This window comes from Fundulus heteroclitus, chromosome 12 (assembly GCF_011125445.2).
Source record: "Fundulus heteroclitus isolate FHET01 chromosome 12, MU-UCD_Fhet_4.1, whole genome shotgun sequence".
NCBI lineage: Eukaryota > Metazoa > Chordata > Actinopteri > Cyprinodontiformes > Fundulidae > Fundulus > Fundulus heteroclitus.
In genome coordinates, this window is record NC_046372.1 from 2940914 (window position 1) to 2951429 (window position 10516).

Here is a 10516-nt window from a genome sequence, read left to right on the forward strand (position 1 = left end):
GAAAATCTTTTTTGTCGCTTTGAGAAAATAAAATGTCAGGCTTTCAAATTTTCTTTGTATTGTAATTGATACGTTAGACAAAGTAATAACTGCTCCTTTTGTTTTCTCCATTTTTTATATAAGGTGTGAAAAATATATTCATTTGTATGTTGTAAATGGTATATTCAGAAAAACACTGTCTTTGTTGAAGAGGCAGAGGTCTCAGAAATGTTTGTATCAAAAACGATACATCTGGAGTTGTAGGGGCGAGAAGAGAGGGTGCCGAGACCGTTGTCTGCTGTCTCCTTGGTGAGAAGACTTCCCAACAAGCTGAGCGGGTTTCCTTGTCAACTGAGCAACAATGTTCCCCACCCTCACATTAATCCTGTCGGCCTCAACCACCGGTTCATACTGGTGACAGAAAATCTCTAAGGGATGACCAGACCGCTGCATATTTTTCTGCAGATTTAGAGAATGGCTGCCCATGACCGTGAGGGAAGAGACACAGAGGACACCTGCAAACTTCTTTGCTCTGGTCAGAAGTTTTAAATCATCCTGTATTTTGTATCTATTGTAAGTTTGCACCTTATATTTACCACTTGTGTCCACTCTCAGATGCAAACCAAAGAGATGGCGTGCTCGGACTCGATTGTCTGACCCCCAGGCCGGACCACTGTGACCTCCTCCTAGATGCAATAGATAAACAGCTTGATCAGCTGCAGGTCTGTGAATGTTATTTTTTTTTTTTTGCCCACAACATGTCAACTAAATCAGTTTTAGCAAGCAAACGTACTTTCGCAGATCAAGTCTCCAAGACCAAAACGAGGTGCGGTTCTCAAGGCACAGAATGCTAGGAACACAGGTAATGTACGGCAAACCTTTACCAACAAATATACAAAAGTTTTCTTTCTCTAAAAGTGACAAGTGTTTGGATATTTATAACTTGCTCTTACACTGAATGGGTGTTTAAGCAAGGATACAGGACTCAGAGGCACAACGCACTCAGACCCTCTGAGCAAATACTTTTCAGAACCCCTTTTTGCCGCAATTACAGCTAAAACTTTTTTTGGTATATGTCTCTACCAGCTTTGACATCTAGAGACTGAGACGTTTGCACATTGTTTCATAGAAAATGCAAGGATCCGTTTTAAAGTCTCGCCACAGATTCTAAGTTAGGTTTAGATCTGGACCTCCACCCCAGTGTCACGTCTTTCGTAGCCTCTAACATGTGGACCTTTTAGGGTTGCAGAGCAGGTTCCAGCTTTCCTGTCCCTGCTTAAAAAGGTATTCCAACGTCATGAAGCCTCTGGAGATGGTGATGGGCAGTTTTAGTTTTCCTGCACATGCTTTTGCATATAAGCATGTGCAATGAGGTGTCATAAGTTTAATTTTGGTCTCAGGGCACGTTTTTCCAGATGTTTGCTGTGTCCCCTGCATGGCTTGGGGCCAAAGTGCAAATGAGGCTTCTTATAACTTTCATCAACACTGGCTTTCCATTAGCATTTTTCTTTTAGATTTCTGAAGTGTGTAATGTTGTGTTGTCATAGTAACAAATTCTCCTATCTGAACTGCAGCTCCTCCAAAGACCAATTATTTGATCAATGCTCTCCTTGTGGTTGGTTAAGGTGAATGGCCTGTCTTTTCAGGTTTGCAGGTGTCTCATGGTCTTTCCATTTTTGGATGATGGATTGATCAGAGCACTGTGAGGTGTTCACTGCTTGAGATATTAATTTATAGCCCAACCCTGTTTTAAATTTCTCCACATCTATATCTCTCTGCTCTCTTTCCTGGTGCCCATGATGCTGTTTGTTCTCTAACAAACCTAGAAGGTCCTTGCAGAATAGCTGGATTTATTCTGGGATGAGTGATTCCTGAAGGTTGAATATAAAGGCAATCCATACTTTTTAAATTTCCATTTATAAAGAAAAGAGAGAAAAAAAGAAATCTCATATAATTTTCTACCCGCTCCTCAATAATACACTACTTTGAGTTTGCCACATAAAATCTTAATGAATTACACTGAAGTGGGTATTTGTGACATCCTCCTCTCCTCCACAGAAAAAACACTGAGCTCCTGGGATGTTTCTGTTAATCACACTGAAACCAAAAAAAGTCTGGATGTAATCCTCAGAGGCAAAGATGAACCCGAATCTCGCATGGATCAGGTCATCTGGAGGCTCGAGAGGCTTCTTGGAGAGGCTTGTAAGGAAGGAAAGATTGCTGGAGAGGCACAGCCTCCTTCAGACAGTATCTGCACTGAGGACTTTGTAAGATGCTTCAAAGAGGAGATGGTAAACCTGTCTCCAAAGACAGAGCGGACAGAAATCTCTGATGGCGGCAGTCATCAAAGTGATCAAAACCGGCAAAGTCCTGAGAGTAGAGGGTCAGAAACATGTGACACAGTGATGACTCACAGTTTTCACTCAAACCAATCTAGTCCAGTAAAGGAAGAGAGAACCTGTCTATTTGGCAGCTGTGGAGAAAATATGTCACAAGATAAAGAGAAGGCAGGAGCTGGAGAGAGAAACATGACGCCGCAGAGGCCTGGAGACTGCAGCAGTGGTAGGTACAATCTGGCAACAAGATCTGCTGAATTTTCTCAGGTGGTGTGAATTAGGAGAGAAAACATTAAACTGCACTGATGTTCGTCCATCAGTGTGTCATGACATGTCTTTGGTCCAACTCTGGTTCTCTACAGCTACTTGACTACTCATGTTTGACCTTTTTAAGGCTCAGTCTTGCCAAAGAATATCCTTATACACTATACACTAAAATTGAACAGCAATGCAGACCCATGGTAAAAAATAAACTACACCCTCTCCTAAATAGGGGATTTTACACATGTTCTGTGTATCTAGAGGTTTGGGATATGCTTAGTTTTTCCACAAACATTTTTTAGAGGTCATTTCTGGATGGGTAGCACTCAGAATAGCTGTCTTAATGCCAGAGAAAGACCAACAGATTTACTTTCACAAGTGGAGCATTACATCTTTCTCTATTGTGCTCCACTTGATATGTATGCAAAAAACTTTATTTGGCATTCCTGTGGGATTTTTTCAAATTCAGTGGACACAAAAATGGAAAGGTAAAAGAGAAGGAAAGGAAGAGAAAAAGATTAGGCAAAATGTTAAAAGTGAAAAAATAAAAAAATAAATGGAGCAGAGAAAAGAGAGTCCAAGATAACATCGTTGGAGTCTGCTTCTACACCTGCAGAAAGACATATAAAGAACAGCAAAACCAACCAAAGAAGTATCACAGGTAAAAACAATCAAAGCTTTGAAAACATCACTAAAAATTAAACCTAGTGTGTATAGTGACAGCCAGAGAGAGGTATATATAAGTTTTATCCATAAGAAAAATGCTGTTGCGAGGAGCCAAAAACCCGCCCCCAGAGAGCCCCCCTTCTCTCTCTCTCTCTCTTTCTCTGTTTTTGCAGGTATACAGGCTATATTTAAAGGTAGTCCACTTCAGCAATACTGGCCATAAATTCAGAGGTAGCCTAATTTATGTACTTGCATTTCACATATTGGCAAAAAAAAGGAAACATAGAACTCTGCAGGTTTGAGTTTGGAAAAAAATGCGTATGAAGCCTGGAACACTAGGAGGCCGGTTGACCTTGTCTCCGTTTGCAGCGTGGAGGTTTGACAGCGTGTCCGCCGACAGCGATCCCGACACAGACGGCACTGAACGAGTCAGGCAGCAGGCCAGGTGGACAGGTAGGTGCTGCAGGAACCAAAGAGGAACCAAGAAGGACAAGAATTGATGAATGCAAACGATTAAAACAGTAATATATTTAAGATGTAATAAACATTTCTGTGACCTTTTTCACACATAAGGACGTTGCTCCTTCACCGAGGACGTGGGCGATCTGACGGACAGCTGTGTCGACCACAGTGACAATGACACAGCTGCAGAAGAAGAGACTGAAGTCCAGTCTGCAGCAGGTAAAGGCAAAGAAAATGGCTCCACATTGGTTCTCATTAAACGCTAAACTGTTTGTTTGTAATTACAAAGTGAGGAGATTCTCTGATGGACGTGCATGGACTCTTTCTGTCCCCTCTAACTGTCAGCTTAAAGGGAGAAAAACCAACAGGTACACAGAGGACTTAAAAAAAAAGAAGAAAATTTTAAGAAATTTAATGTGTATCATTTTACATTTTGAAAGGTTTTCAAACGCTGTCATGAATTTCTCAGACTTGTGTTTTCTATGAGTGACAACAAAGACGGCAATAAAGGCGTAAATCGCTGCATCCGGACGTCCACTGCGGCGAGGCCATCAGAGAGGCGGCCGACAGATTGCATCAAGATCAGAGAGGAAGTCTCTGACCTCCGACGCGTAAGAACAGACCTCCCTCTTTACAATGTTTCTTATAAATTATCCTCCACCTGCAGCGTTGTGTCACCGTGTCCGTTTGTTTTTGGTCCAGAAGTGTGAGAAAGAGCAAACAAGACTCAGATTAAAGTGGATCCAGCTGAAAGACGTGGAGCTGTGTCTCTCTGAACTCAGACAGAAGAAAAGGGTAAGCGAGCGGCTTCGTTACAGGACGTCCGATGATTAGAGGTCTCGCTGTTTATCCACGGTTTGTTGCTTATGACCCAGCAAGCCCTTCAGCAGTTAGAACGACTGTCTGCAGACACGGCCCAGATGCAGAAGGAGAAGAAGAGTTTGGAGTCCGCTCTGAGACACAGCAGGTCAGAGGAATGGTCTGTTAGGTGGAAAGTTGACTCTTCCCCGATACGGTTGGGATTTGGTCTGTCAAAGAGTGAAACCATGCCGTGTGTGTGTGTGTGTGTGTGTGTGTGTGTGTGTGTGTGTGTAGGTACCAGCTCCAGCAGCTGCAGAGGCAGAGAGAGTCCTGTTTGAAATATGGGTTCTGCTGGGACAGGGTACTGAAAAGCCACCTCAGCAATAAATCAGCCTGTTCCTAGTCTTAATTGTCTAAGGTGACTTCTTTTGTTGCGGCGCTGTTCCTCCATCAGAGCCGTGGTAAAAGGTCAGCGCTGGAGCTGGAGGAGATGGATCGACAGCTGGACCGGGCCAAAGCAGAACTGTTCGCTGAGCGGCGCCGTTCGAGAGAGAAGATTGAGTCGTTGCAGGAGGTAACGCTCCAAGGACCTGCTGTGGCCGAGAAAATCAATCAGAATTGCTATTGCAAGCAAAACATGTCTAATGAGTCAATTATCCTCTAGCTCAGTTCGTGCTGCCGTTTTTATGTTTGTCATAGAAGGAACACTGTTTAGCAGAATGAGTATTTTCCTTAGTTTTGACAAATAGGAGCAATAGTGACGTCTGACGCAATCAAAATGCAGAACAAACCATCCAGACTGAAATCAATATACGTGTTGATGGTGAAGTTAAATTATAAAGGTCATTTTAAAATCATTTATACACCTAGAACTTGAACGTTTCTCATGTTGCAAGAAGCTTTAATGTGTTTTCAAGGTGACCGGCCAACAAAAAGTAGCGCATCATCGTTAATTGGAAGACAAAAAAAAAAGAGTTTTTTTAATAACTGTTTTACAAACAGAAATCTGAAAAGTGAAGCGTCCCTTTACGCTGACCCCCTAAATTTAGTTTATTTTTATTTTGCCTTTGTTTATGTAAGTAGATCTCATTTGCTAGACCAACCTGTTTTTAAAAAGTAACATCCAGCCCAACCAACAGCCTAAAGAAGAGCTTCATGAGGACCAGCACAGCAAACAGGTCAGAGAGAAGGTTGTGGGTAGGTTTAAAGCAGGATTAGTTTGTAAAACAATTTATAACCAAGGTTTTGAACATCTCACAAAGCAAAGCTCAATTGATCATGAAACAGAAAGCCTCTGACATAGCTGCAAACCTACCAAGACATGACAGGCAGGGATTTATCTGCAGCACAGTTTGCAAAAAAAGTAGTAATTCAAGTTACTTGAATGTTTTGCTAATATATTTTGATCTTAGTTAACAGTTTACAGGAAAATTATATTTGTTTTTATGCCATCATCCCACATACTTTTTCTGTCTTTCAAAATATTTGGGAATGGTTAATGACTGTTCCTGGAGCAGCAGCTGGAGGAGGTTCACGAGGAGCTCCACAGGGCCACAGAGGCAGGGAGCTCACTGCTGAACAGATGCGCGTGTCGGCACAAACAGATGGAGACGGGGCATCTGGCCGAGGAGGTGACACTTTCTTCTTTCACTATCAAAGTCGGATCCTGTGCAACGTTTAGACAAAAGAGGAATGCAATGATGTGTTAATGCCTCCAAGCTTTGGTTTTAATGAAATGTTTTATTAAGAAACGTTATTACTGAGGTTCGGTTTTGCTTTAACATCCGGTTTTTATTTCATCCCAGCAACCATTCATAAAAATGTTACCCTGCTCATCGATTTGGACTTGACAGACCACAGCTTCCCTCACCGCCTCAGTCCATCCAAAATAAGCTTTTGTCCTAGAAGCAGGCGGTGTGCTTTCTGAACCTTGGTTATATTAATATTCAGCTTGGGTTCTTCGCACAGTAACAAGCTGCCAGCTGTTTTAGAAGCGTTTCTGACGCTATTTATTGACCACACTGCAAAAACGGAACTAAAAATAAGTAACATTTTCTTAAAATGAGTGTACATGTCATTGATTTTAGCACGTAAATAAGATGATCTGCCAATGGAATAAGATCTTTGCACTTGAAATAGGAACAACTCATCTCCATCGTTTTATTTTAAGCGCTGTATGTCTAAATATCTTACTTTATGAGTCAAAATACTCATTCCATTGGCAGATAATATTATTTACCTGCTGAGATCTAGGACAGAAACACATTTTACGTTTTTGCAGTGTAAAACTACAGAACCATGTCTGTTTACAATGAGGTGTCATTTAAAGCGCTGGAAAATCCAATTAGGCAGAGTTCCCGGACTGTTTAACCGGTTCAGGTTTATGTTCTGATAGCATTTAATAGAGACATTTCACTGAGATACCATTTTTATTTCCCTTATTTTAAATGTAGAACTGTTTTGGGTAAAAGGTCAAATGCGTTCCCTGCTTTGCTGTGTTTCTCATGGCCAGGTGCTTGGCCTTGAAGTGAGCGAGCCACAGCATGAAGTGGGAGGCTGGAGGGTGAGGATAGAAACGCTGGGCCACACGTTGGCGCAGAGAGAGCAGCAGCTGACGGGTTTACAGGAGGAACGAGAGTCTCTGCGAGCAGAAAGGGACAACCTGAAGAGGGAGCTGCAGCTCCTTAAAAGCCAGCGCTGCAGAGAGCGGGCCGAGGCTCAGGAGGAGGCTGGCGCAGTGACGGTAGGAGCTGAGGACTTCTGGGCCTCGCAAAAGTATTCACACCCCCTCAACTTTTTCCTTTTTTTTTTTTTTTTTTACAGTTTTTGTTCTTCTGCACAAACTTTAATGGATTTTATGGGATAGGCTATCACAAAGTGTGAAATGGAAAAAATATGGGGTTCAAATATATTTACAAATAAAAAGTCTGAAAAATCATCCTTCACTTAGACACAAGACCTTTTGGGTGTGTCTCTTCCAGCTTTGCATATAATCTAAAGATGGACTGGATGGAGAGCTCCGGTGAACGTTCAGATTCAAATCTTGCCTCAGTTTATGATTAGATTTAGGGGTGGACTTTGACTGGACTGTTCTAACACATGGACATGCCCCGATCACAACTTTTCCTTTGGTTTCACCTCACCAGTGCACCTTCTGCCGCATGACGGGATCTCCCCCCCAACACGACTTGTTACAAATGTGCGCTCTCTCTCTCTTCTGATGGCTTTCTTTCTTATATTAAGCGGTAAAATTGGCTGAACATAAATATAGGCCACACTTCTCAGATGTTTCATCCCAGATAAATCTTTTTTAACTTAATTGACACAAGACTGCAAAAAATGGAACTAAAAGTAAGTGTGTAATTTGTGCATTTTTCCTTAATTAGAGCAGGTAAATAAGACTATTAGCCAATGGAATAAGATTTTTGCACTTAAAATAGGAACAATTCATCTCCATCATCTTATTTCAAGTGCAGGATACCTAATTATCTTATTTTAGGGGTAAAAATACTCATTCCATTGGCAAATAGTCTTATTTAGCTCCTCAAATCAAGGAAAATGCACTAATTAATTTCACTAAACATTTTATTTACTTTTAGTTCCCTTTTTGCAGTGGCAAGAATCAAATAGAGTGCATACAAAACTAAATTTCGTTGCATACAGCTTATGACAGTATAATGAGATTGCAGCTGGAATAACATAATATTACAATATAAAGTGCAGCAGTGATATGTAAATACATATATCTCTGTGTTCATAATTTTTCAGCAGCAAGAACTGAGCATCCAAAGGCGCCAGCTGGAGGAAGAGAAAGATCAAGCTTTGACTTCTTTACAGACACGTCTCATTCAGGTGTGAGCTTTAAATACTTCAGAGCACATTTTCTCTAAGAAACACAAGCATTGTTTTACACAGTTGCCGAAATGCTCTCCGTCCAACATGTATTCAGGAGCACAGTGAGGAGTTGCGGCCTCTGGGATGTGTCAACAAGACGGATGGAGGCGCGGCAGCATCTCTCTGCAGGCGGCTGAAGGCCAAAGACCAGGAGCTGAGGCGGCTGCAGGTGAGCAAGGGTCAGCGGAAGCAGCAGACTGCGCCTCGCCTCGCACAGCAACTCACAGCCGAACCGGAGAGGTGACACAAAATCTTCCTCCCCACATCGTGTCTCATTCATGTTTTACGTCAGTCTCGGCCGTGCACACAGCTGAAAACCCTTTCTGTCGCCTAAGGTTCGCCGTCCCGCAGGACGAGGCTGATAAGATGCAGGTAGCTCCTCTCAGCTACAAAAGCATTGTCTCACCCTAAAACTGCACGGCAGATACAACATTAACCATACATTTAAACCTGGACCTTCTTCTCAGTGACTTGTTAATTTTTCACCTACTGTGGCAGCTTTGAAAGCGTGGACATAACTGTTTTCCAGAAACGCATTAAAGATTAAAGAAGCGAGTCCTGATGGAAACATGCTGCACGGTGCAAAGGTAAATGCTGTGTTAGCATAAGGCTCTTTTATACCCATCCCTTTGAGAAACTCGCTAACCTGCTCTCGCCTTCCTTCCGTCGGGAATCTCAGGCAAGCCGATTGCTCTCACTTGCATCACGCAGCGGTCTGTGTTGCTGCTCACGTCCCCTCAGATGTCCCTTTGGAAAAACTTCTTTGCAGCCTGCAGAGTGGAGTGAAGCAGCTGCGGGTAGAAAACCAGGCCTTACCAGACACGCCAAGTCTCAGGATCGTCTCTGGCAGCAGTCAGTGGGAAACATCCTCAGAAAAAATTATATTTCTGAGGATATCTGACCTTCAAGCATAATTAAGTATAATTACTTTTCCACATTTTGTCACTTCACAGACAATCTTCTTTGCGGGCGACTGTGGGTCAATGGGTAAAATAGATTGCAAAAGTTGTGGGTGTGATCCCGGATATACCCCTGGGCAAGGCACTTAGCCCCAGGTTGCCTACTTATATGCACGACTGTGAGCGTGAATGGATGAGTGTAGCTCCTATGACCAGGTCTAATGTAAAGGGGCTTGAAGTTGTCAGTTTTCTACAAAAAGTTCTAAATAAATTTGTCTTTTATTGGGATGTTATAACATAACCAAGACAAATCAGAACAAATTTGTGAAAGGGAAAGACTCTACGAAGTCTCTCTCCGTAGGGTGTTGTGCTCTGCCAATTTCTTTGCAAATAACAGTTTGAAATGTATGGATTTGTATTGAGTTCCCGCTGAGTGAATCCTTTGTGAAAGGCATCCTTTGCGTCTAAGCGTGCCATTTATTTGAACGTACCTTAAAGCCAATCTGTGGCAGTAATTATGAGCCAATTGTGAGATGTGATTATGTTACGTCTGCATGTGATAGAAGAACAGGCAGGTCACGGTGACATAAGGCAGCAAGCGGCCACTGAGGTCACGTTCATCTGTGCTGAGGAGGTGAGATCTTTTATGGCCTCTCTGTACAGTCAACCGTAAAGAAAACCATGTGACTCTCGTTAAATAACCTAATAAAGCTGTCATGCACCTGAGGAAATCCCTTGTGTAACGTTTTATTACGTTTGTGAAATTCCAACTAAACAATTACAACAATATTTATTATTTGCTTTGGCATATATAAATGTTCAGGGAAAGGAAGAAGTCACATTTATCTACCAGTACCCATTAACTTTGCCAGCTTTAACCTTACAACCCTGTTCCCGTATAAATACACTGCAGATATTTTCACAGCGCTCAAGCTTTAGATGTGGAAACTAAAGATTTTGAATAATTACCCAAGACAGAAGAGGAACACTTCCAAAAAGAAGTCACCTGTTTCCCTGATTAGACGATTGTCAAGATATCACAGCGTATGGTCTATTAACATACATGTGAGGCTGGTGAAGATGTATGCATAGGCAGCAACTGTGAAGTCAGCAGGTTTCCTCATGGTTGTGTCAGCAAAGAAATAAACGTGTTACAATAAACCGGGTTTTCATTCGCTGTAAGCTATGATCAAAGTGAACAGATATAAACAGTTAAAT

At 42.1% G+C, this 10516-nt stretch overlaps 2 protein-coding genes across 2 annotated transcripts; both read left to right on the top strand.

Moving 5' to 3' along the window:
* Positions 1–308: 308 nt before the first annotated feature.
* LOC118564766 lies at positions 309–4309 on the top strand. The gene is made up of 8 exons (XM_036143705.1): positions 309–514; positions 595–701; positions 781–841; positions 2038–2541; positions 3612–3695; positions 3816–3923; positions 4050–4072; positions 4174–4309. The coding sequence occupies exons 1-7, from the start codon at positions 454–456 to the stop codon at positions 4052–4054; spliced, it is 930 nt and encodes a 309-aa protein (XP_035999598.1). The 5' UTR covers positions 309–453; the 3' UTR covers positions 4055–4072; positions 4174–4309.
* si:ch211-102c2.8 (centrosome-associated protein CEP250) lies at positions 4187–9637 on the top strand. The gene is made up of 12 exons (XM_012863379.3): positions 4187–4315; positions 4407–4499; positions 4580–4671; positions 4800–4866; positions 4960–5079; positions 6023–6136; positions 7018–7248; positions 8274–8357; positions 8455–8639; positions 8735–8771; positions 8929–8986; positions 9079–9637. Exons 1-11 carry the CDS (start codon positions 4187–4189, stop codon positions 8944–8946), a joined length of 1170 nt encoding a protein of 389 aa, XP_012718833.3. The 3' UTR covers positions 8947–8986; positions 9079–9637.
* The last annotated feature ends 879 nt before the right edge of the window (positions 9638–10516 follow it).

Excerpts from the sequence above, each read along its gene's own strand:
- LOC118564766 (XM_036143705.1), top strand. The coding sequence starts at position 454 with ATGGCTGCCCATGACCGTGAGGGAAGAGACACAGAGGACACCTGCAAA. Across the intron at positions 842-2,037 it reads ACAGAATGCTAGGAACACAG|AAAAAACACTGAGCTCCTGG; the intron begins GTAATGTACGGC and ends TCTCCTCCACAG. Across the intron at positions 3,696-3,815 it reads GCAGCAGGCCAGGTGGACAG|GACGTTGCTCCTTCACCGAG; the intron begins GTAGGTGCTGCA and ends TTCACACATAAG.
- si:ch211-102c2.8 (XM_012863379.3), top strand. The coding sequence starts at position 4,187 with ATGAGTGACAACAAAGACGGCAATAAAGGCGTAAATCGCTGCATCCGG. Across the intron at positions 6,137-7,017 it reads CGGGGCATCTGGCCGAGGAG|GTGCTTGGCCTTGAAGTGAG; the intron begins GTGACACTTTCT and ends TCTCATGGCCAG. Across the intron at positions 8,358-8,454 it reads TACAGACACGTCTCATTCAG|GAGCACAGTGAGGAGTTGCG; the intron begins GTGTGAGCTTTA and ends ACATGTATTCAG.